Raw genomic sequence first — 26,162 nt, 5'->3', positions numbered from 1 at the left:
GTCTGCTGATGGACACCTTCCAGATGAACCCTTTCACTCTCTAAAAAGAAAGAAGGGGGGAGTCACTTAGGTGATGCACAGTAAACATTTAAAAGGAAGAAGGTGTCCTGGGGCGAGGGGGCAGTAAGTGCGCCTGACAGCCCCTGCGGTAGATACCCAGAGCCCCAGGCAGGGCTGCTGAACCGAAAAGGGCTAAAGTGGTGCCCTGCTGGAGGCCTTCCCAGGGTCTCAACAGAAGCAAATACAAATTCATCCCGGGAAGGAATCCGCGCGAATGCGGGCCCCAGGTTTGCCCACAGAGTGAGACTGTTAACACGACGATCAACAGAGACCACGGACAGCAGGCTGACCCCCGAGGACTTCAGATCTTGGGATTATTGAGTGCAGCCTCTAAAAGAGCTCCCAATTAAGTACTTAAAGAAATTATGAAGAAATTAGGAACATGAACGAGGAGATTATGAAAGATGACCGGACAGATTAAAAAAATAATTGGGAGCTTTGGAAATAGAAAATATAATAAGAATTCATTACAGGTTAGGCCGGACAGCAGGTGAGCCATAGCGGAGAGAAAGGGGCGGAGCTGGAAGAGGGAGCATGGTAGTATCCAGAGTGTGGTGCAGAGAGCGAAGAGGACAGAAAACGGGGGTGGGGGGGCAGAAGACGCGGAGGGCGCAAGTAGGTGCAGTGCATGTTGTTGAAATCTTGGGAGAAAACAGGAGAGAGGCAATTTAAAAAACACGATGGCTAAGAATTTCCCAGAACTGAGGAAACACATAAATCTACGGATTTTTTTAAAAAGGGTAAATGAAAAGACACTGGAGAAAACCTAAGATAAGGAGGAAAGTCTTAAAAATAGAAAGTCATGTCGTTCCAGTAGGGGTGTGTGTGAGAGGCAGTGAATCAATGCTTCTCTCTCACAACGATGTATCTCCTCCTCTCTTTCTCCCTCCCTCCCTCTCTCTCTGAAAATAAATAAATAAGTAAATAAATAAATAAAATTTTAAAAGCCCAGAAAACTTACAAATTATAAGAACTGCTAGGAGTTTAGCAAGGTGGTCAATTATAATCAATATACAAGAATCATTTGCATTTCTATATACCAGCAAGAAACAAAAGTACCATTTATAGTAGCAATAAGTATTTAAGAATATATCTTAGAAAAGATAAACAGAATCTATATGGAATTCAATATAAAACTTGATTGAAAGTTACTAAGAGAAAAGAGATACAGGGAGGGAAATACTGTGTTCATGAATAGTTCATGAGTTCAATGAGAACCTTAAGTCATTTCTCTGCAAATTCATTATAAATGCAAAAAATGCCATTCAAAACTTGAAGCAAAGGTTTTTGAGAAATTCAGTGAGCTAATCTTGGAAATTGTGGGGAAAAGCAAAGAACCAAGAGTCATCAAGATGCTCCTACAGGAGGTGGAGCCCAAGCTCAGGGGGGAGGGTTCTTATCCTGCCAGATAGCAAACGTAGCAGGGGAGCAGAGACCGCAGCATGGGGTGGGGGGGGGGGACGGACAGCTGGACTCGCCAGTAGGTGGCAGGGGCACAATTAGGTTGTTACGTGGATAACGTAGAACTGACTTTCGTGATGGCATAGACAGGGATCTGGTTTTAGATGAAATAAAATCTTAAGTGTGAGTGGAAACATTTTTTAAACTTTCAGAGAAAACGTAAGCGAAGGTTTGTGTGATTTTCAGGTAGACAAGAATTTTCAAAGCAATGACACACAGTATAGACCTTAGACAAAGGGACTGATGAATCAGACTATGTTGAAACTAAGAATTTCTGTTCAACAAAAGACGCCGTGAACAGTGGAAAAAACGAACCTAAACTAGATGAGCAAATCCTGCAAAGCCTGATACTAGTGATAGTGACCAGAAGTGGGGATCAGAGAGTTCAAACTGCTGCAGCCACACTGACTAGCAGTTGGTGTGTGTCTTGTAGAGCTGGCCGCTCGCATGTCCTGCAGCCTGGCCACATTGCTGTGCGCTCAGAGGGGAGCCCTGCACGGGTGCAGCACTGTCTGCGGGGAGACCTGACGGGACTGCCGCGAGCAGTGTGTGTTCACACCGAAACCTGGGAATCCTCCCAGGTGTCCTGAACGGAGGAGTGGGCGGATACAGCCCATCACATGAGGGGTGTGGTTTGGCGGTGTGAACAAGCGGCCTGCGCAACAGCGTGGGTTGCACTTCCGGTGCCACGCCAAGGGAAAGCAGCAGGGCGGGAGTCTGCTGGGGCACCAAGTTTCCCACGAAGCTTGTAAGGAAAACGACAGCCTGCGCGTTGTTGAGGGGTATGCATAGTGTACCTGTTTTTGAAAGGAAAAGCCAGGGGAGTCTCGAGCACAAAATCGAAGACAGGTTGCCTCTTGCAGGGGCCAGGAGGATGGGCTGGGAAAGAAGCAGACAAGTGGATAGAGCTACAGAGTTGTGCCAGTTCTTAGGGTGGGTGCGGAGGGGGTATGTTTTTGTACGTGTCAGTTATTACATAACCAGACATAAAACAGGAAATAGGTAGCTTAAAGAGGTTATCTGTGTTTCCTGCCATCTCTTTTTGGGGAAATACCTCTCTGCAGGAAAGGGTCAACCCAGCAGGCCTGAGCTGCTGTCCTGGGAAAGGCCTGCTCACAAGGTTGGCCCTTGGCTGGTGTCTGGGAACTTGGACTTCAGGGGTGTCCACCATGCCCAGAACGGAAGGCAGTGGCTCCCTGGGCCCAGGCTGTGTGCATAGGCACTACCTACGGTTTACACTGAACACCTGCTTTCCTTCCCGCTCAAGCTGGGCGGCTTATGTGACTGCCCCCCAGTAGAAACCTTGGGCCCTGAGTGTCCAATGAGCTTCCCTGGTGGGCAGTGCTTCCCTCAGGGAATTTATCCTGTGTGTCCCCTGGGAGAAGACCCCTGGAAGCTTGGCCCGGTTGCCTCCAGACTTGGCCTCATGCACCTTTTCCCTTTGATGTCTGTGCTTGTGTCCTGTGCTGTAATGAATGATGGCACTGAGTCCTGTCAGTCCTCCCCGTGGACAGCTGGAGCTCAGGGTGGCCTTGGGGACCTCAACACAACTTATGCTTAAAATTGCAATGTTTGTTACGAAAACCTCTAGCAGGCCGACAGCTATACAGCAGTGGTCACATATACCATCCCAGGTATACTGCTGCATTCCTGAGGAGGGCGGAGGGCTGTATTCCTGGATACAGCATGGGGGCTGGTTGCTGTTGCAGAAGGCCCTCCATGCAGTTATGTCTCTGGGGGGGGTTTACAAAGCAAGTAATGGTCCGAATTGCAAACCAGTCACCAGGGTTGCTGACAAGCATATCAGAGTCATTCTGTACGTACTCCTGGAGATTCCTTCCGTCCCTTTGTGGATGGTTGGGTGCAAAGCAGTGGGTGGACTAAGAAGTATGTGGTCCTAGGTTTCTTAGTTTTCCAGGGGCAGAAGCGACTGCTCTTCGGGTGAAATCTGATTCCCCAATGTCTGTGGTGAGAGTCCTTATCGTATCTGTAATGTTTCTTCCAGAGACGTGTTACATCAGAATTTTGACAGTTACAAGCCTGAGGTTCAAGAGCTGATTTGCGTGGCCGATCGTTTGGGATCGCTGATGCAATATGAAACGCCTGGCTTCCTGCCCAACAAGAGGATACACAGAGGTATTTGGCAACTAACTCTCTGAAAGTGGAAATATTTCTGACAAAAGAGCAAGGATTGCTCAACCACGTTGTGCTTTTAAAAAGATCACGTGTTGTACCTACGTGAAATCTATACACGATCCTGACGGAAACGTGCAGGTCCATTCATTGGAGCTCCGGGAGAAGGCTGCTTCCTGCCTCAGCTGGGGGCTGTGCCCCGTGTAGACGCGAGCGCGGGCTGCCGGCCTGGACGCTTCACCACGGGTCGGACGCCACCCACAGGTGCTGTGTCCTTGTTGTTGGCCCGGCAGAGACTGTGGACCTCTGGGAGCCTCAGGAGGGAGCAGAGCTGGGAGGGGACAACTTTGGGGGTGTCTCTAGTTTTCTCCGATAGCTTTATCAGGGCTGTCATGATTGTGAAGTGTGCCAAGCCTGTTAAGTTGCCACTACTTGTGACTTCCTGCAGTGACCCTCGGACAACACGGGTTTGAACGGCATGGGCCCCTCATGCATGGATGTTTCCCAGTAAATATACTAGGAGATGTTACAGAGATTTCCTTTCTGCTGTGTGGCAGTCGCCTGGGTTACACTAGGCTACCATACAGTAGTCCCACTGCGGGCCCCTCCTTACCAGTGCCTGAGTCATTACACCTGCAGATAAGTACAGTTATTTTTCGTATGTTTTTGGTGGCTAGTGTTAGGAACCTGTGGGCCATCTACAGTAAACCACATAAAACAATATTATGGTAGGTGCCGACAATTTGTCTTATAAACTGATGAGGTAAACTCACAGCACTGAAAAATTGAGCACAGAACTGTGAAGGTATTTTCTCTTCTTTACAGTTTAACTTCTCAAGCTTACTCCACTCTGAGAATACAGGACATAGTATACATTACATACAATGTGGGGGCAACTTTCCTCGCAAGTACCCCTGGCCACCACGGATGAGAGTAAATATGACTGAGACATGATGTGATCTGCTTAGGGAGGAGAAGTGGCCATTTTCCCAGAGGAAAAAGGCCGTGAGCAGTGGCCAGTTTCTCAGAGGAAAAAGGCCAGCAGCAGCCAGTTTCTCTGAGGAGAAAAAGGCTGAGAGCCCCCTCTTCCAGGGCCTTTTATTGGGTTGTAATACACAGGAATACAGGACAGCAAGGATCAAACAGTAGATAACATTTCAAAGAAATCTGAGGGCTTACTATGAGACAGAGTCTGTCAGGAACAGAGTTTTAGGGTTTCTTGCTTGAATCCTTAACATATGAATGAAAGCACTCTTAGCAGAGCAGATTTCACAGGTTTATCAGGAAGTCTTTGTGATGCCAGATTTTTCCCCAGGACACGCTCTAGCAAGGCAAGGAGCTGTACCCCTCCCCATCAGGTATTCAGGCTTAAGGGGATTAGAGCCAGGAAGTGAGAGCATGGGGACTCCAGCTATGCAAAGCGGGAGGGGGGGTGTGGGGGGATTCCATTGCTCTTCGTTGCAGCCGCCCCCCCCCCCCCCAGTTCTTCCATGAAGGCCTCCCAAGTGATTGAGTCTGGCTTAGGTTGCCCCCCACCCCCACCCCCCGCCATGAGGGGTCTTACCTGTCATTGACTTCCAACCAAGCTTTGGGGGCAGGGATAGGAAACTGAGGCAGCATTTGCTACCAGAGACTGGCTTCGTCTCCTGCGGCTCCTATTCCAAAGGTCGTCCCTTGCCCTTAGCCACAAGCGGTCGAGATACAATTCTAGAACCAGGCAGAGCGGTCTACAACATCACAAAATTACATGTAATAGATTACTTATGCAATCGGGAAGGCCTTCAGTCAGCAGCAGGCTATTGGCTGTTAATCTGGGGGGACCGGAGCTGTACGTGGATTTTCGCCTGCACAGGCGGCCCCGGGCCCCTGAGCCCTGTGTTGTCTGAAGGCCCCGTGTGACGACTCAGGAGCTGTCCCTGAGGCCCGGGGAAGATTGGGCCCCAGGCCGAGTGCCGACAGGCCCTGGACACTCCGTGTTTCTCTCCCGCAGCCATGGGTTTGGCAGCGCTGGAAGTCATGCAGGCCGTGCAGCGCACGTGGACCAACTCAAAGGTCCGGATGAATGGGAAGACGCGGCTGATGCAGTGGAGGGACATGTTCGACATCGCCGTCAGGTGGAGACGGTACGTACGGCTGCCGCCTTGAGACGTGGGGACAGGCCTCCTCTACGGGCTTCGGGGGCTGTTTTACTGACCGACAGTGAGCCCTGCATGTTACGTGCTCCTCTCTGAGGTTTGTCAGAAATTGAAGGTATTGTCATTCTTGGAAATTCACTCAAGTAGTCAGCACAGAATAGGGATGATCGTGTTTCCAAGCATGTTTTTTAAAGGAGTGTTTTAGAAAAAGCCTCTTTGAAAGCGTGTTTCATTACCTGTGGTACCTTGGAGTGGACTGCGGCACGTGGCTGCATGGAGGGGTGTGTCAGGACGATCTCATTTGCACGGGAAAAGACGGCTCTCCTAGAAGCCGGGACTGACTCTCACTCCGCCCAGTCGGGCATCTTTTTGGAACTTGCCGGTCTGTGTTCCGCGTTTGTGGATGTAACAGTCTGAGCGATTGCTTCCTCCGCACTTTTGCAGACTCTGATGTTTTACTTCTAGTGCCTTTGAGCCTTCCTAGGTTGGGAAAGGTGTCCATCTCTAACGCGTTCTGTTCCGTAGGGTTGCTGACCCAGACCAGCCCGTGCTGTGGTTAGATCAGATGCCAGCCCGGAGTCTCAGCCGAGGTTTTAACAACCACATCAATTTAATCAGGTACGGCCCTTCTGTGCCTCTTTCGTTCTCACAGGGGTTTATTCTGAGCAGATGGCTCTGGAGGCCTTAAGGACCCGCTGCTCCTTTCCTGGCGACCTTGGCAGGGGCCTGTGCAGACTTGCCCTGCCCCTGCGGAGTCCCGCCTGCACCCTCAGCTGGTCCGGCTGCAGAAAGAAACGCAGCACCTGCCCTGGGCCTGCTTCAGGCTCTGTGTCTGAGGCAGAGCTTGAGGCAGGGCAGGCTGCCGGGTTCTCGCCTGGGATGTCCATTTTTCTGTCCTAAACCACAGCAGAAAGCATCTAGGTGGAGGACATCACATTTATCATAATAATACCCTGGCAATACGGTGTGGCTGTTGTGGGGGAAGGCTCCCCTTCCGGCCGCCAACACACAGAGGGTTTGGAGCAATAACGCCATCTGGTCCCCGAGCCACCTGCCTGGGAGGGCTTTTCTGTGCCCAGAGGCTCGGCAAGTTAGGGACGCGGGGGAAGTGCCGACCTCTTCGCCTCTCCCTTCATGTGCTTTGCCACCTTCCCAGTAAATAATGAACAAATGGTAGAGAGTAGCAGCTTCAAAGGGATCCACTGAATTTAATGGTAGATAGAATTTGTAAGTAAATATAGTAGTTGTGTCCCATCTAAAATGCTTCTAGTTCCAGAAGTTTGAGTCAAGAAAATAATACTGTGTACACCTTTGACATTAAGTTTAGTGGAAATGTCATTTAGAGATTTATTTGTCTCTAATCTCTAAAAAATAGTTTTTCCCTGGTGACTTCTGGGTTTCTGTTTCTCAGGGACTAGTTAGTGGCATTTGTAGACTAAACTCAACTGACGTTATCACAAGTCCACCGTCCGCGTGCGGTGCTGCGTGGTGGCGATGAGGAAGCGCAACAGGTCCCGCCTTCGGAAAGCTCTGAGCTGAACGCAGACGGCAGACGCCAACAGCGGCACACTGTGTTTCGCTGTGGTGGTCACGTGTGCAGGACGCCAGGGGACACAGCGGGGCACTGAGACTCGCCTCCGGCGAGGCCCGGCTGTTTGGAAAGAGGGAAAGCGGCGAGGGGGGCAGGCCCGGGTCCCCCCGGAGAGAGTCGGGCATGGCCAGGAAGGGACGGCTGACCCATTGGGGCTGACCTATTGAGGCAGGGGCTAGTTTGCCACGAAGGGAGGACCAGCCATCAAAGGCCTAAAAGACAGACAGAGGCCAAAATGTAAAAAAAAACCTTTTCCCCCAAAGTATAAACAACTTTCTGCTCCATGGAAGGTGTTTTCTCCCCGGAAATGACACTGACTATTCGGAGGTTGTAAGCAGAGAAGTGGTGTGAGCACATTTGCCCAATCGGGTGATCCCTTCGGCTGCAGGTGGCAGAATAGGTTAGAGACACAGTGACCTGGGAGACACAGGCGTGGGAAGAGAGTTGTGTGGCAGCATGAGTGACAAGTGCTGAGGTCTGGAGGGCCGCGTGGAAGAGAGCTGGAAGGAGCGTCCAGTCGGTCAGGCAGCAGCAGGGCGGGAGGCAGGTGGACAAGTTTGGGCGGGTCGTGCTGGGAGAGTGTGGAAGAGTGGATTCCTGCTTGAGTCTAATGAACTTGAGGTTTGGGGGGGTGCCTGGGAAGCAGTCAGATGTTTACATGTTGTACACAAATAGGCTGTGCATTTTCTTGTGCGTGTGCACATCAGTCGGGTGTGTACATTATGTTGTGCATGTGTACATCAGTCAGATGTGTACATCAGCATGTTGACTGTACAAGAAGTTCTGAAAGAGAGTTTTAAAAGGGGAGGTGGGCATAGAAACGTGAGGAAAACCTATCTCAGGTGGGCTGTGGAGAAACGACCGGTTTCCATGTAGATAACAGGTAGGAGCATCAGCAGATAACGCAGTCGGGAGAGACCAGGGAGAGAAGGCGTGTGCTGCCAAGAAACCAAAGGGACCCATGGGAGGAAACTGGCGTGAGAGTCTGAGCCTCATTTAAATACATGAGGGTTTTCTCCTAGTTTGGCCTCTCAGGGCTGAGTTTGACACATTTCTCACCAGAATAAACCCCGTGAGCTGATGACCAGGCTTGCTAAGACAGTTCTTTGCTTTTCCATTCATCGGTTGCAAATAAGTGAATTTCCCCATCTGTTTTGCTACATTATTCTCATAGTTCTCTGTTGTTCTTTTGAATTAACTTAGAAATTAGACAGTGTTTAGAATATATGCCTTTGTAAAAATTCTTAATTTTTTTCTTACAGGGGTCAGGTGATTAACATGAGATACCTGGAATATTTTGAGAAAATCCTTCATTTTATTAAAGATAGAATTCTTATTTATCATGGGTAATTCTTTACATTCTTTTCATAATAATGGATTGACTTTATATATTTCTTATAGTTATGAAACTTGAAAACTAAGCCTATTGACAGAATAAATAAACTGTTTCAAGTTTTCACATTGTGTTTAGAATCAAAACCTTTTAGAGTGACTTATCAACCTTCTTTTTAATAACTTCACAAAAATGCATGGACTCAACTGAGTATGTTTAATCTCACGTGCAAGGTTGCGACTTTGCTAGTCTCTTTCTTTTAAAAGGCAGGATGTTTCTCTGACATTTTTTTATAAGGGGTTTCGGCCTTCATGCTTATTCTTCCTCACCTGGAAGGCGGGGAGATAGAAAGGCATAGATATAACAGTGAACAGAACCCTGGAGACACAAAAGAATTCCGAGTGGTGAGTTATCACCAAGTAAATGTCACATCGACGTGAACACCTCGCAGGGCACGTCCGTGTGAGCAGCTTTAGAAAGGAGAAACAGTCGCGTCTGATGTCAGAGTCCGCACGGGGGAGTCAGGTCTCCCGACCAACAGCGTGCCTGCCCCTTCTGCTTTTCCCCGTTTCACCTTCTAGGGGGGCTGCTCCCTGTTTTCTGGATTCTCACCTGTAGCCCAGAATTCATTAGATCAAACCACCCCATTATTTAGGAACTTTAGTAGCAGCCCGCCATTTTGAATGTTGAGTTATTGTGACTGAGGGTGATGTATTTAAATTAGAGGTAATGGCATAATTATTACATGTCTGTATTAACTTTAGTCCCAACTCTCTCTCTCTTTAAGAGCTAATAATCCCAAAGGCTTGTTGGAAGTTAGGGAAGCTCTGGAAAAGGTACACAAAGTAGAGGACCTTCTTCCCATCATGAAGGTAAGTCTACTGTCAAAACCACAGTACGTTTCAGGAAAAAAGTTAAACTGTAGCGCTTTTTTGAGTGAATTTTATACCATAAATGTTCTAAAGTTTACGAAGCACGTGCTACCTGAAAACACTGATATAGTCGCACTGAATAATAACCAAAATAAAACACAGACATTGGACTGAAAGATAAAAGCAAATTTGTGAGGAAGGAGTAGATACAGGAAAGAGAGGAGATAAGAATACAGACGGTTGAATTCTGTTTCTGGTCCCGACGGAGTAACTGGTACACAACCGCCCTTCCACATCGTGACGATTATGCAACTGGACAAAATACAGGGCAGCTGCTTTCAGGTCTTAGACGGTCACAAGACAGAGATTCTTGAGAGAAGGGGAACGTGTGGGGCAAGCACCCTATGCACACCCCAGCTCTCTGTCGGGGTTATTCACCAGACCACTGGGCAGGTGTGTGCGGCCCAAGCAGCATCTCATGGAGCTGAGGAGGCGGAGGCCAGGGTTGCATCTGCTGAAGTGGGTGGACTCAGGCCAGGATAAGCGTCCTCCTTGCAGCTATAGTAGAGAAGGCTGATTTACAGCAAACAGAAGTTAAGGAATGTCTGTGAATGACCAAAGCTCATCCACCTCTAAAGAGTAACCAGGAGGCCTCAGGGTCCATGCTGCCTCGCCGGGCGTAGGTGAGCCTATATCTGGGCTGGGTGCGAGGCTCCTGGCTGCTGAGGAGTGGTGACTCTGTGGGCCCACCTTGGGGGTTCTCATGAGGGTCTGAGGGACTGAGGAGTGGTCCCCCGTCTTCTCAGCGCCCTGTATTAACTCTGCAAACATGGTCAGATGCAGTAAGATGAACTCCACAATATATCCCACTTCCTCAGAAAGTCTTTGAGGTGAATGTGGAGCCGTAAAGGAGTTCTGAAATGTAAGGAGCTTGTATTAGAGTGGCGTGCACTGCAGTGTGTCGGGGTTCGGGCACATCTTCCTGAGAGGCAGCCCGTTGCTTGCACCTGTATGTAAATTTGTGGTGACAGTCGGCTGCAAGTGCAGCCCCATACCTGCGTGTTGTTTGGTGACTCGGGTGTCATAAGCTTCAATGTCACTGGTGAGATGGCATTCTGAAATGGTAAACCACACTCAGTGAAGTTCCCAGCAGGACATCATACACTCTTTCCTCCATTTACATGCTGCGTGCATTCCTGGGAAATTCCGTGTGCATTAAAACTATGACACATATTTAGTGTCTGAGTGTAACGGGAGTTGCAGGCCCCAGGTAATTAAGTTACAGACAGGTTCTCGGTCTACGTGAAAGCTCGCAGGGAGGGGCGTGGAGTAGATTTGGCTCCCACCCTCCAGACTCGCCCATGAGTTCCCCAGATGACCCCCAGAGGGCAGAAGGGCCTCGCAGAGGGCTGCGGGGGCACACCAGGCGGCAAGAACACTGGCACACGTCTCAGTTTTTCACCCTCAGCTTTCCTGTGGGCATTTTAGGCATTTAAATTTACTAAGTTGGGCACCACACACAATCATTTAGGGAGATTTTAGTATTTTTCCTGTGTGTCTGTTTAAAGGAACCTGCGAGGGGCTACAGTTACCAGTGCAACAAAGGGGTCGAGCGCCTGAAGGCACCTTTACACTGTCACCCCAATGGCTGCTCTTAGCTTGGTGCAATTCCTGTCGCCTGCCTGTCTGTGGTCTGCGGGGTCAGGGTGTGTCTGAAATTCCCAGCTGGCAAATCAAAATAATTCTGAGCCCTCATGAGAGACCTCGGACTCTGCTGGGAAGGAGCACAGCAGAATTTCCTTGAGTTGCAGGAGGTTGGGTGTAGCCCCTGCTAAGAGTCAGGGTTGCTGCTGATGAAGAGTGAGCACGAGAAGAACCCCAGAAGGGGGTTCCAGAGGGGCTGTGAACCTGCTGTGCCATGGTTCTCTGCAGCCTCGGCAGGGGCCCTGTGCAGGGTGTGAGCTGGGTGTTGGGGCCTGGGGACCAGGGGCCGGGCAGAGGCGTCGTCCTCCATCACTGCTCACTGGGTCTCTTGCATCGGGGACTTCTGCGACCCTCCCTGTAAACACGGAAATCCGAGTCAGCACTGCACAGTGGCAGTTGGGTGTGTACAGTGAATTTCACACTAGTAACGTGAATTTTCTTTTCCCCTGAAAGCAGTTTAATACTAAAACGAAGGATGGGTTCACGGTGAACACAAAAGTCCCCAGCCTCAAAGATCAAGGGAAGGAGTATGATGGATTCACAGTCACTATTACGGGCGACAAGTACGTAGGCGGCCTGAGTGTGGAGGGCAGGCGGGTGGGTGTTGGGAAGTGCGGATGCGCTGACTGGCACGGCCAGTCCGCCCACGGGGCTTTAGCTTTCTGCTGCAATGAAGCCAAGGCCCCGGGTGTAGCTGTTACCAGTGCTTCTTCCCGTCCCATCTACAGCATTACACCGGCGGTCAGCCTCTCCTGACTCTGCTGAATCTGTCCGCTCTCTAGACTCTCGGTGTGACGTCCCATGGGGCTGGCGGAAAACATCCTTCTGGGTTCTTGGAGTTCATTTGGGGAAGGCTTTTACTAATAAAGCCAAAACACATGAGAAATCAGCAGCGTCAAGGCCAATTTCTTCTTTGTTTTTAAATGCAGGTTTTAATTATTACAAGAGTAGTGTAGTCTTAGCGTAGGAAATTCAGAATATACTTGTACTTTTAGGATTGGCAACATACTCTTTTCTGTGGAAACTCAAACCACGGAAGAGAGGACACAGTTGTACCACGCCGAAATAGATGCGCTCTATAAAGACCTCACAGCAAAAGGAAAAGTTCTCATCCTTTCGTCAGAATTTGGGGTAGGTGTGTGTTCCCCTGTCCCCGTGCGTCCTGCGTTTTAATGGACCTGTGCTTTTTGTTATTCTTACTGCAACAGTTCCCATATTTAGTAACTACAGCAGTTGGGGAGGGAGAAATAAATCTGTTATTTACTGTATTATTATAAATGTGGGCTTCGGCACAACTTAAATGAAAAAGTTGGTCCATCATGGCAATGACCTTTCCTGGCCTCTACTGCCAAACTCAAGGGGGGCCTCCTTGGTGGCAGATCTGACATGTCACCCTTGTGGCTGCCACCGTCACTGTGCCCAGAGTCTGTGACCCCATCCACATTCTGGAATGGGTGTCCATAGCCCCAGGAAGGCACCTTAAGTCTCTTGCATTTAATCAGTCAATTGATACAATTAAGCACCTAAGTTTTTATACAGAATTAAGCATATTTATCACCTAACTCTGTGCGCAGAGGGGCACTTACCAGAATCTTTCGAGGTAGGGATGCTTGTATAACTGGTATCGATAAGTACTTTGTTTTATTTTAATCTCCATATATGTTTTGACATTGCAAGTAACATAGAAGGAGACTGAGATGTCTGTTTATCAGAAAAGTCTTCAGTTTTAAGAACAGCTGGGAGGCTATGGCTCTGAACTGGACTGCTCGTGCCCTTTTACTGGCAAAACTGTGCAAAAGAGTATCGGGCGTTCAGCAGTGGGAGAGGAGTGGAGTAATCCTCTTCATTCCTGACGAAGTGGCGCTCCGTGTCCTGCCCCCTGATAAACACCCGGTGGGGGTTGTAGTCTGTTTTCAGTTCACGAGCGTGTGTCTTCTTTTTCTAGGAGGCTGATGCTGTTTGCAACTTAATCTTATCCTTAGTTTATTACTTTTATAATTTAATGCCACTCTCACGAGGATCCAGGTGAGTGATGTCCTGTAACTCAAAAGGTTTTACACATTGAGAAATGTGTTCTTTTTTGCTTACACTTCCTGCTGTGGGTGTGTGTGCAAATGTGCCCCAAGCAGTGACAAGAAGCCCCCTTTGGTTTTTTCCAAACTCCACCCCAACGTATTTCCCCAATCTAGCAGACCAGGAAAAGGAGAATGAAAGGGTTCCTGTGTTGTGTGCCTGAGCCCCACGGGTGCGGGCTCACTCATCCCACTGAGATCACTGAAGGCTGCTGTGCGTGGGCACCGTGCTCCCTGTGCCTCAATTTTGGTGCTCCCCCCAACTGTCACCCTGCCCTCTTCTCCCCCCTCCCCCGGGGTGTGGCCATTCATTGGCCTTTAACCCTACTCTTCTACACTTTTGCATCACCAGCCACCCTATGGTATTTTTATTACCGTGAATAAATTCTGGCTTCTTATGAACCCGCCTGGAGTGGGCCGAATGTCGGTAACACGGGCAGGCGTCTGCAGGGCTTTCTATTCTTCACCCAACACCATGCACAGCAAATCACTTCAGTGGCTGTTGCTAGCACATACTTAAATTTAAAATGTTTTTGGTAAAGTAATTACTTGCCCATCTTTATTAATACTTTAAAACTCTTCTAAATGTGGTAGTAAATTTCATATATTGGAAAGGCATCAAAACAAAATAGGAGCATAAATATTGCAGTATCAGCCCACTGTGATTGGCGGGGTCCTCTGAGCAGAGCTGCGCATGAGACCTGCCCACAGCGCCACCTCCAGGCCGGCCGGGTGCACACACCCAGCAGCGGTCACTGTCCTTGGCAGCTGGGGGCTCCTGTGTGATGATGTGTGAAGTGGAGCCCCAGTCACTGTCTGTCCCCACTTCTGTTCAATCCCCAAATGCTGCTGGTTCTGCCTCTTGACCCCCAGTTCTCTCTCCCTTATTCCCACAGCCACAGTGCAGACCCTTGTGATCTCCCAACATGGCCTTGCTCACTCGTCTCCCTGCTTCCCCACTCTGTGCCCTCGGTTCTGCACTCCTGTCGGCCCCAGTACAAACACGGTGGCATCATGCCCGGGCTCATCCCTATCCTGCCCTGGTTTACGCTGGCTCCATCACCCCCCTCCTTTACCTGCCCCGTGGAACTTCTGAGGGTCCCCCCCACAGCATCCCTCCCTGCCTTTCCTCACGTGTTCAGGTCCCCACACTGCTTTTCCCTCCGTGCCAGCCTGCGGCCCCCTGCTCCTCTGCCTCTTTGCCCTGCCCCAGCTCTGTGGGCCTTCGGGGAGGCCTCGCCGCGCATGAGCTGCCCTTCCTTGCCCGAGGCAGAGCCTCATCCTGGTTATCTGCGTCCGGGGGCGCCTTGCCCGGGGGCGCAGCCGGGTGTGTAGTGCAGCTGTCAGAATCCGGAGCGGGTCTGTCCGTGCCAGGAGGGAGACCGACACCGCAGATCGGCTTTCAGGCCGTCTGTCAGTGCCTGTGGGCACGTGTGCGCTCTGCTGCTTTGAGGGCCAGAGTGTTTTAAGGCTTAAATGATGAGATTCATCTGTATTTTCAAAGCATATTGCAGGTATGCATTTTAAAACCAAGCTTCATGAAGTTGTTAAAAGTAGTAACACATTTTCTAATGCATTATTTCACAAGAATTTAAACACTGAATGGAAAGAAACGCTCTAATTAAAATAAGCACTTTTTTCCTTTAGAAAAAGAATATATTTGGTCACATTTATTCTTAAATAAGCGTGTGTGGTTACGCTTATTTACACACACACACACACATATATATTTAATAGTAAGTTAGTCAATACTTTTTAAACCAAATGAAAGTAGTCTTATGTTTAATGTCCAGAGATTCTTAAGAGAAAGAAAATTTCCTCTGTTATGAGGGGAAATCCACGGCGGGCTGAGCAGCCCTTTGTACTCGGCCTGACGGTGACTCTCCTGTATTGGCAGTGTGATAGCCTATTCGGTGATCGTGGGAGCGTTGATGGCAAGTGGAAAAGAAGTGTCGGGGAGAATCCCCAAAGGGAAGGTAGGTTGGCCGGATGGGGGCTGGGGGGGTTGCCTGGCTGTGTTTAAACCGCCGTCTGCGGGTTTCGTGCGAAGATCCCAGAGTTGAACAGATGCCAATGGAAGCCTTTCTCCTCCCCATTTGCTCACACTCCTCAATGTCTCTGTTTTTCAGTTAGTTGACTTTGAAGCTATGACAGCCCCTGGTTCAGAGGCCTTCAGCAAAATAGCCAAAAGCTGGATGAACTTGAAAAGGTCAGCACTTGATGAGGGTCCACAAAAGGATATTGCAACTGAGAGGGAGAAAAGGGACTGCCTGTTACTGGGGGGCGGGGGGGGGGCGGCTACTGCGGAAACCGGAATAGTGTTCCTTTTCATGAGTTCCTAGTGTACAGTGAATTTAAAGGTGAAAAGGTTTGGCTGTCCTGTATGATCCTCCAAAGGGTGAGTATGTAGATGAAAATGAACAATGAATAAAAAACAAAGACACTCTTTAGTTGACGACAGAAAGTCACAGGTGACTTAGAGATATGATCAGACACTCGTCTCTCCTGGCTGGCTCACCCTGCGTCCCGAAGGCTGAGGGTCAGCGCTGACCAGTGGACCTGCAAATGGGGCTGAGCCCTCCCAGGCTCCCCCCTCCCGGGGCGGTGCTCTGTCTTTCCAGCTGCACCTTCCCCGCTGTCTCGATTCGGAGAAGGGGGCCCTTTGTTCTGATTCAGGAGATGAGTGCGTGTGAGTCAGGGAACCCGAACCAGAAGTTACGCCGATACGGCCGGGCCCTGGCCGGAGGCGCTGGCCTCCCTGGCTCGGATGTCTGGAAGCACTGCGGAGGAGGGGGAAGAGTGTCAGCATGGAGGGGAAGGAGCGCACAGACACTTCAGTAGCCGAGGAAGGAGAAGCACATCTCACCATTCGCCCTTTTGAGCCCTGCTCCTTGTCCTTGGCTTCTCCTTTGTCACCACCACTGGTGTGGCCTTCCCCGTCAGTCTGACTGAAGCAGCCACTGTAAGAACTGCTGGGTGATTTGTGCTATTGGAAACAGAGAAGTTCATGTCTGTAGGACACGCCTCCTGATCTGTAATGTTCCATTAGCGTTGTAATAAAAATTCCTAATGGTTACGCCTTTTCCCAGTATATTCTTGTTTCAGGTTTTCTACTCTACACATGGTTTAGTAGAGTGACCCGAAGGTCCAAGCTCACCCTCTGTTTCTTACACAATTTTACAGTGTTAGTCGTTTAACAGTTTTTAAAGGAAGGAGTAACATCAGCAACTGACCTTGTGCAGTGACCGATTTCCCTCGCCCTTCAGCTGCATTATCTCAGCCCATGGTCACAGCTACTCCGTGAGCTAGTGCTGTCCCTGCTCCAGGTCAGGGAGGGAGCGACCACAGAGAAATGACTGCAGCTGGTGAGGAACTTGAAATGCCCGGAAACCCGTGTCTCCTGATTCCGGTGCAGCAAGCACGCCACCACGACATGTGTGTATAACAGTCACGTGGAGATCGGAGCTTAATTTTCCCCCTGGAGACTCTGGTCGAAGTTCAAGGCAGCTCACGCAGGAGCCTTCTGATGCCTCAGTCCATTGCGTGGAAGGATCTGTTCCATTCATAGCTCCTCCTCCTTTTCATAATGATGGACTGACATCGTTTATGGGGTGCTGGAAAGGGAATATTGTAATAGGAATCAATATAACATAAGCTTTGCCTTTTTTGTCAAGTTGCGTTACCGTTCACACCCCGTCTTTGTATTTTTCTCTTTCAGCATCTCACCTTCTTATAAGACCCTCCCATCAGTCTCGGAGACGTTTCCGACGCTACGGTCCATGATCGAGGTGCTGAACACTCACCCCTCGCCACGCTGTCTTCAGAAACTCTAGTCACGCCGCGGTATTTATACAAGGAAAGGGCCGGACCTCTTGCTTCTTAAGTTATTTTTAAAACGTGGAATTACAAAGAAATTAGGTCCTTTATTACTTTTGATACCAACTTTTGATAGGAATTGAATACTTGAAATCATCGTCTTTACTTTCTGAACCACAACAGCAATCATGGAAGAGGGTTTTGGGGGCAAAGGCTGTAATGTCTGGGAGCAAAGGAGTGTTCGTTAGCCCGTGGCCTGTCGGTTTCCACTTACAAAGTCACACAGCTCCTTCCTTCCAGCAAACAAGTTGACTTCAGAAACCAAAAATTAATCAAAAGGGACAAAACCAACAACAGCAGTATTTTCATTCCTTTTAAGATCTGCATTTTTCCCCCAAGATTTTTGTTTCATGCACACGGTGCTGGGCGTCTCATTTTCAACTCGCACGACCTTCATGAGTGGGTTCTCCACTGTCTTCGACCCATGGAAGGCCCGTGCGCCGTCCACGCAGGCTGTGGAGCTCACTGCCAGGGGCTCCGTGGCGAGTGGTGCAGACCATATTTGCCAGTGACTCAGACACTGAATTATTGAACCATGCTTTTTTTTTTCTTTTGGTTGGAAGAAGTAAACAGGGGTGATGTCTCTAAATCACCGGATTTTGACACTGGATTAGGTCTGTTTTCATTTTGTGAATTAGTTTCACTGTCAGGTATGAGAACACTCAGAAAACGACTGACCGTTTCTTTCAGATGGGGTAAATGACCATGAGTAAAATCGGGTCATTAAACTATTGCCATTTTCAAACCAGTTTCGTTTTTCTTTTTTTTGTAAGAGTCAAACTATTCACTGCTCTCTGCCACTCAGTTTGTGTGGGGGACTCTCGCACAGAGTTGCGTGATGACACCTCAGGGTGTCTGTGCTCCGGGAGTGAATGCCTGGAGGTGTTAGTGGGTTGCGTGGCGTTTGATCAGGTGGGACTCGCCCTTCGGACAGATGTCGCTCTGGGCACTGGCATGGGCTTCCCAACAGCCGCGGAGATGTGGCTTGTGCTCCGCTCTCTGCTGACAGCCAGTGAAGGCGAGGGGAGAATGATTACGTCGTCCCGCACGCCTCACCTCACACACAGATTTCCACCCACGGTCAGTGTTCTCCCAAGACGAGAGCTGCAGGCGAGGGCGCCATGGCTCTGGGAAGTTAATGACTCTCTAGGGTCACCCACTGTTGAAGCCGGATGCTAGGGTTCCAGCTGGTCCTCTCTGACCCCAGGGCCTGTGCTGACCCCCATAGTTTGGGGGGACCAAAGATTCCATTCTCAGGATCTTCTCCAGACTTAGAAAACAGCACTGTGCCACGCGGGCCTCTTTGTATCTGTTGCGTTTTTTTGCACTCTCAAGTCCTGACCCAACTGGTCTGTCCACTTGGAGACCCTGAAACTGCGGGGGGCTGCCTCCCATGCGCTCCTCAGGATGACGGGGCAAGACAGGTGGGTGCCATCAGCCAGCTCTTCCCTTCCCTCCTACAAAGCCCCACCCCTGTCACTTCTCTTTCCTCAGCTCCCCCGATGCCCCCACCCCAAGTCCGCTGTCACCTCCCTGGGACCATGGCCACCGTCGTCTCTAACTTGTCTGAAGGCTGCTTCTGTGCTCAAACCCCCACAGCCTCACTGCCCACCTGACGTGGCCTCTGCTTGTCCAGCCTCCCCTCCCACCACCTTCCTCTCATCTCCACGCCCTGGCCACACACTCCTCCCTCATACTGTCAACTTCCCATGGGAACCGTACGGCCAACTTGGCGCCATCTACTGGGACTTTCTGTGGGGACGGGACTGTCCTGTGTCTGTCTTTCCAGGGTGGTAGCCACCACCTGCTGCAGGTGGCTCCTGACCACTTGAAACGGGGCTCGTATGACTGAGGAACTGAGGTTTTGGTTTAGTTTGAATTCATTACATGTAGATAGCCACACGAGGTTAGCGACTATTATAGGGGACAGCACAGCCTAGGGAGTTCGTGCGTAGGCTTTGGAGTAAGTTTTTCCATGGAAATGACCCCCAGTCATGTTCTGCTGCTCATTAGTATCGCCAACTTCATGTTATGGGCTTGTCAGAGTAGCTAAGTGTAGCTCTATTTGTAAAATTGCTCCTATGAATCAAGACACTCACACTTTCAAAAGAATGAAAAAAGATCCTCTAGAATAAAACTCACTAGTAAACTAGGAACTTTTTATGTGCAAAGTGTGTGAGGGGCAGGAAACCAACCTCCAACTCTCTAATACCTACCTTCCAACATTGGGAAGGAAGACTTGGACGGGCCAGAACAGAGACCAGTGGACTTACCTGGAGAAACCCAGGGCGTGCAGACCAGGAGAGGGGGCCGCAGGCGCAGATGCGCCCGCAGGTGTCCACAGTGGAGCTGCTATTTCCTTGCCCCAGAGTCTGTGCGTCCCCGTGCTCTTCCCTATCTCAGAAACGGCACCCTCCGCCCAGCAGCTCGGTACAGCACCCCAGGGTGGGGGTCTGAGTCTGCACTCCCCTAGTCTCCAGACCGCCCCCACCCAGTTCCTCGTGGGATCGGGTCCACGCTGCCTCTACAGCACCCCAGGTGGGTTCACGTCTACCCACCATCCCTGGCAACCCCCATCCCAAGGTATTTAAATTAATTAAACTTAAATGAATGCAAACGCTTGTTTTGGGGGCCGCTTGCCGCGGTCTAGGTGCCCACCTGTGCCTGGTGGCCTTCCTGCTGATGGCAGATATGGAGCCTTCCCACTGGGGCATGGCGTGCTGCGGGACGGAGCTGCACACAGCCCCCACACACCTCCCCGTCGGACAGAAGTGGGAGTCCTGGGGTCTTAAGGGAAAGTCCAGGTTTGGGAGGGCGGCCCAGGGAAGACATCTGGGTTTTGAGTTATGATGGTCCATGCAAGTCAGGTAGGCACGTGTATCTGAAATGAACAATATTGCCGTGGTTGAATACGACGCAGTTTACAATTCCAATTTCTACTGATAAGAAAATATTTCACCTGTGCCAGGTTGCCATGATCCAGGCATTTCCAGTTTCGAACAGCCTTCACTTCCTGGTCACACAGGCCCCCTTCTCCTTTAGGGGATGGCCTGATGCCCTGAGCCCAGTCTCTGAGCTTCCTGCAGCCCTGGGTCCTGGTCGCTACCCCCCATGGTGCCCAGGTTGCTATCCCTGTTGCATGTACCAGTAGCCGCCAGGCTCCTCTCCTGGTGGGGGCGCTGTTCAACAGAGCATGCACACTCCCCATGCTGCTGGCCCCTTCCCGTCCACTGGGCCCTCGATACTCCAGCATCCATGGCCGCCCACTGGGCATCCGTGCTCCTCTCTGCTCCCGGCCACGCTGGGCTGGGGCCCTCTCTGCCAGGCCTGCCGCCATCCTCCCCAGGGAGCGCTGCCCTTTTGGAACAAACGGATTTTGAACACTTGTTGGCATTTCTCTAAGTGCTGTACACTATTACCTCATTCAATCCTCTCTGGAGCCCTGGGAGGTGGGCAGTTTATGTAGAGCAGTTTTTTCAAAAATTGTCCAAACAATTTTTTCAAAAATTCTTTTATCATAACAATTGACATTATATTTCTGTTTGTGATTTGAAAACTGTATTGTCTATGAACACCTGCATCTTACGCGCCTTTACTCACCAGTAAAATCATGGCTTGTGCCGACAATCTTCACCCACCTGTCCCCGTGCTATTTGCCCACCTGATTCCTCTCTGTGTCTCCTCCCGGGCTCCCCCCGCCCCAGATCAAGGTGGCTAACACGTGCACCGTACCATGGCCGTAGCCCCACTCCCCATCGGGCCTGTGCTTGTCGCATGATGGGACCAGGAGGTATCGGGATTATTCCCATACATTTCTAGAAGTTGTTGAGCAATCACAATGCCCCAGACGAAAGAGGAAAGCCATCTTGTCGGATTCTCCCCGCCGCCACACAGTTAAGAGCGCAGCCTGTCTTACAGAGCGAGGTGTCTCTTCCCATTGTGTCCCGACTCCACAGGTCCTCCTGACTGGTGGGCGTGGGTGACAGCTGCACTCGGCCACTGTCATCATAGGTAAGTCTGTGCTTTACTTGTATTTCTGTCAAATTTTGCCTTGTAGACTTTGAGATGACGTACACATAAAATTGGAGTTATGTTACTAGGAAATTCAATGTTTTTCAGTATAAAGTATCCCTGTATCTCCTAATGGTTTTTGCTTTAATGTCTGTCTATTCAATCCGACATTACCTAGCTGTATCACCTTATTTTTGTAATCTTGATTTTTTTCCTGTTTGTTCCAGTTTTTCTTCTCTTTTCCCCCCTCTCTATTCTTTTGGGCTGATGGTTTCTGTAATTATTTTTTTCCTCACCAGGATTTTGGAAACTATATACTTTTTTCCTATTCTTTGAGCAGTTACCTGAGAAATCGTAACAACATACAGTTCTTCACACTGGCAACTGGATGGACATTGAATGCTAGAATTGCAAACTTTCTATTTAAAAATTAAAATTATATTTTAAAAGAAAATAAAAATTCAACTTATTTAAAGAAGTTTTGTTTTAAGTGTGATATTTATAAATTATAATTTGTATATTGTCTTTGATTTCATTAGACAATGTCACTTAGAATGAAAAAGTTTTCAGAAACAATTTAAGTTTAAAGCATTTTTACATTTTATATTTTGTGAAAACATATTCAAATTTTGTATATGTTGACTATAATTACATCTTACTTTTTAATCCTTTGGATCACTAGTAGAGCACAGATTAAGTGAAAATCCCAACTATAACAATATCAGGGATTTGAATGACATGAAGTCAAGACGGATAATTTTATGGAATTAATGACTTGTGAGTCATGTATTTCTTTATTACTCAGCCAGACTTCAAAGCCCATGGGAACACCCAGATGCGTGTGAGAATGATTAAATCCAGTTGTCATTCCTTTTTGCCAGCTTTGCGAAACATAAAACCTATGGTCTTACACGTATTTAGCCACTTTTTTTGTTGTGAAATGTGTTGAGAAAGGGGGAAGGACAGAACATACCATGTTGGATGATGGATTTATAACTTCCCAGTGTTTGAACGTATGGTGTGCCGGCTTCTCTCTGTGTTCCTGCTCCAGGCCCTCGGAATGTCAGGGCTGGGCCGGCGGGGCCTGCCTCTGTCGCTCACTTCTGCTACTCTCGCTGTCTGCGCACCGCGTGCCCACTGGTGGGTGCAGGACTACCACGCGCCCTAAGTCTGCCTGTGGCCCCCAAGCCAGGCCACTGCTCTCACTTCTAGCCCCAGAGTCACCCAGAAAGAATGCTGATTGGGCTACCTTAGGTCAGGTGATCACTTAGGCCCACCAATGGTAGCCCTAGGAGTAGAGTCACATGATAACCTGTAGCCACAACAAAAAGGGGATGGGCAGTCTGGACTGATGATCCCTGACTTGACCAATACGTTTTGATAGACTATACTTGTTTTGTTCAGCAGACCTCTCTTAGTGGTTTTGGTTCTCACATTTACTAAAAGAATTTTTTTTCTTCTTGAGCATAATTTTCAGAGGCAAACTAGGTTACAGGAAGCATGGCCATACACTGCAGTTTGCTCAGAACGGTCTCAATTGATGCCAGTTGTCCCATTGTAATTGCTAACAGGGCCCCTTTTCATGCAAAGGTACTTTGTTAGATGACAGTTCACACAGTGTCCCCGACTACAAGTGGTCTTTTGTTTGGTGACTGTGAAAGTTCACTGGCCTGCCTGTTTGTCCAACAGGGTCCTGTCTTCCAAGACCCAGCTGGTCATCATTTGGATCCAGCAACTACTAGAGGCCGAGCAGCGTTCTACATGCTGGAGGTTCCGTGGAGTAAGAAATCCTGTCCTGGAGTTGCTCACAGTTCCTCACAGTCCTACGGGGAGAGAGCATACAACTTAGGTCATTGTAATAGAGCCTAAGCAATCTGGTGGGAACAGCAGATGGGAACAGAAGAGGGGAGAGGAGCTCTCCCTGAGGAAGACCAAAAGAAGGATAAAAATCCACATTAGACCGGGTGACAGGAACCTCAGAATTGTCGACTTCAGCATGTTGGAACATACTTCTTACTTTTATTAGCTACGTAATCTGACACTCAGAAGGTCGTTATTGCAGAGACGACTGCTGAGGAGGGTGAATCAGACCCAGGGTGCCTTTCCAACCATGACCTTGGCCACCTCACCCCCAGGGTCTGTCTCGGAGTAGGTGTGTCGGGTGCACACAGCCAGGAGAAGGAAGTGGGACGTGGTTGTGCCACACGTGGGGATGGCACAGTGCCCTCAGGCCCCTGGCAGAGGTACCTGCAAGACTCCGCAGATGGGAATCCTCTGAGGAAGGCCCACGGAAGGTTGTGAAGTATCTGGTCCGGAGACCCGGGTCCCCAAAACCAGCCCTGCCACCTCCCACTGAGCAGGTCACTTAACCTCTCCAGCCTTAACTTACCTGGAAAATGGAAGTGTGAACCTACACAATCCCGTGTTTCTCCAGCTTTAACAATTTTATTTCTTGTGTAGTGAGCCAGCTACAAATTTTTAAATCATCTCTAATTAGCCAATTGGACTTCTCAAATTCAGGGAAAAAAATGAGAGCCAATTTCAAATAGTTTCTCTTTTCTATGTGCATCTGGTATAAGCTCAGAGACTTTTTCGCTGACAAACACCTTCTCAAATGGCCTGTGTGTTTCAAAGCCCGTGTAGCAGACGCGGGGGAACCAACCCCAGAAAAACTGGGTGGTAGAGTAATACAGTATGGCCTGACTTCCCCCAGACCAGACTGCGTTGCGCATAAGGGCCAAAAATAATTTCACAGCCAAAGCTTTGCTCCCCCCCCTCCTCTGAGAAGACAAGTGAAGATCAGAAGCATACTTTGGAAAGCCCTTTTAATCCCCTACTCCGTCTTTAGCATCAGGAGTGAGAGGCAAAGTGTGCGGCTCTGACCCATTGCCCACACGCTTGCGCTTGCCCCTCCAGAAGAGTGGGAAAAGGGCCAGCCGGCCCCGCAGAGCTGCCTCCTCACGTTGGTGGAGCTATTATCTGCCGGTTCCAGGGTCTCTTCCTGCTCCATCTCTTTCTCCCTCTCCCTGTCTCCATGTCAATCTCTGCCTCTAGCTCTCTCTCCCCACCACCAACTTCAACATCTTGTCTGGTGCTGACTGGCCATTTGTGTTTCTTTTCTGAACTGCCTTCATGATCTCCAGCTATCGCTTCTGATGTATTAAATATCTGAAACACAGTGAGTATAGAAATGATACACAAACCCTTAGGTGACCCCACCCGGCTAAAGAAAACATCATCAGTGCAGTGGGTGCCGTCCACATACTCTCATCAGTATCTCTTGTCATCCCGGGGAGGTAACCTTGACCCAGAGTCTTGAGGTCATATGGCCCAGGCATCTCTTTATGTTTTTACTACACATATATGTTTCTCTACTCCTTTTTGTATTGGCTGTTTCTGCAGCAATTGACACCCTTAGGACACAGTTCCCGTAGAGCCATGCTTTCCATGAGAGAGCGCCAACCTTAGAGCAAGCTACCTAGTCTGCTTTCTCGATCAGAAATTGAGACAGTTTTTAGCTAGGGGAAAAGGTTCATGACTGTGGCAGAAAGATGGCTCTCAGACCATCACAGAGTGGACAGGAGACACGATGTCTATCTAATAGAGATGAGGGAGAGCTGGGGCTATGAGCCTTCTCTCTACCCTTCTTAGTATTGCCAGTGGCTTTGCAACGCAAGGGCCAAGGTGAGCCGCAGAGCTCTGCTTACAGAAGCCTGTCTGTAGCTCATTCACTCGCCCCATCCATGTACCAGCAAACATGAACAGAGTGCCCCCTGTAGGTGCCCAGCACTGAGCTGAGTGCTGGGGAACAAAACTGAGGTAGACTTGGTTTCTGCCCACTCAGAGCTGCGTGCAGGAGACAGACGAGGAAACATCGATGACGGTTCGGTGTAACGGGGCATTTCCCTGTGCTGGCGCTGCACCGAGCACCCCCGTGTCATATCATTCAGTGCTCACGGGAGACAGAGATGCACAGAGTGGGAAATACAATAGCACCTCTGGGTGAATGGAGACGCAGAAACAAGGAACTGAGCTAGGATCACACCTCCAGCAGCGCTGGAGCGGGGATTGGAGCCTTGGCTTCCTGTCCGGAGGCGGTGCCTTCACGGCCTCCCACAGCTTTCCCTGGAGGAGATCCGTCGGAAATCAGTCATAACTGTTGGGGAGAGAGGGCCCGAGACAGGGTGCCAGGTGCCAGGCAGGTGACGGCTTCTCCGAAACGGGCTCGGTGACAAGGCTCCACGGGACACCCCGCAGAGCACAGGGCACCTCTTCTCTCCTGTGCAATCAGACAGACAGACATGTCAGGCCCTGCCTGACGGAAACATCTAGTCTCAATTTCCTCTCATTAATTTAGCATGGGAGCATTATAAATAAACTATTTTTGAAGCTCCAGGGAAAAGGCTTCCACCTACCTGCTAACCCTGGGCAATAGAGAGACCCCATGTTTGTGAAATGGGGCGGTTCTGGCTCGGGGTCACTTTGCAGATTCCTGAGGGGCCGACAGCTGCACAGGGACTTCTTTTAAAAGGAATGTGATGAGCCCTGGCCAGGTGGCTCAGCTGGCTGGAGCATCCCCTGTTCACCAGAAGGTTTTGGGTTCCAACCCTGGTCCAAGCATGTATGGGAGGCAGCTGATCGATGTTTCTCTGTCTCTCCTCTCTCTCTGTCCCCCCCGCCCCCTTCCTCTCTCTAAAATCAATTTAAAAACATATCCTCTGGTGAGGATTAGACAAAGAAAGAGGAACGTGAAGAAGCAGCCTGCATTGTATGGTCCAGCCAGACCCTTTTAAACACAGGGGGCTCTTCCCCTCATCTGGCTTTACTCATGAGAAGCCAGGCACCACGTCGATAAAAGAGCATGTCCTGGAAGGTCTGAGTGTGAGGGCTGGTGCCCAGTGGGGTAGTAACTCT

General features: G+C 49.7%; 1 protein-coding gene across 7 annotated transcripts in view; it reads left to right on the top strand.

The window, feature by feature from the left end:
• TTC13 (tetratricopeptide repeat domain 13) overlaps window positions 1-17,484 on the top strand; it is a 63,104-nt gene extending 45,620 nt beyond the window's left edge. For 3 of the 7 annotated variants that reach the window (XM_037060227.1, XM_037060224.1, XM_037060222.1), the window contains 11 exons: window positions 3,527-3,657; window positions 5,645-5,777; window positions 6,315-6,407; window positions 8,643-8,726; window positions 9,501-9,585; window positions 11,746-11,852; window positions 12,285-12,420; window positions 13,235-13,314; window positions 15,259-15,337; window positions 15,491-15,570; window positions 17,080-17,484. In XM_037060227.1, coding sequence (XP_036916122.1) covers window positions 3,527-3,657; window positions 5,645-5,777; window positions 6,315-6,407; window positions 8,643-8,726; window positions 9,501-9,585; window positions 11,746-11,852; window positions 12,285-12,420; window positions 13,235-13,314; window positions 15,259-15,337; window positions 15,491-15,570; window positions 17,080-17,194 — 1,123 coding nt within the window. In that variant the 3' untranslated portion in view covers window positions 17,195-17,484. Of the gene's footprint in view, window positions 1-3,526; window positions 3,658-5,644; window positions 5,778-6,314; window positions 6,408-8,642; window positions 8,727-9,500; window positions 9,586-11,742; window positions 11,853-12,284; window positions 12,421-13,234; window positions 13,315-15,258; window positions 15,342-15,490; window positions 15,571-17,079 lie in introns of all 7 variants that reach the window. The other 4 variants (XM_037060226.1, XM_037060223.1, XM_037060220.1 and 1 more) reach the window with 2 other exon arrangements.
• The last annotated feature ends 8,678 nt before the right edge of the window (window positions 17,485-26,162 follow it).

The sequence above is a fragment of the Sturnira hondurensis genome, unplaced genomic scaffold, assembly GCF_014824575.4.
Source record: "Sturnira hondurensis isolate 20B ecotype Veracruz unplaced genomic scaffold, ASM1482457v3 Scaffold0011512, whole genome shotgun sequence".
NCBI lineage: Eukaryota > Metazoa > Chordata > Mammalia > Chiroptera > Phyllostomidae > Sturnira > Sturnira hondurensis.
The sequence above is the reverse complement of the archived record's forward strand: the minus strand, read 5'-3'. Positions and strand labels throughout refer to the sequence as shown.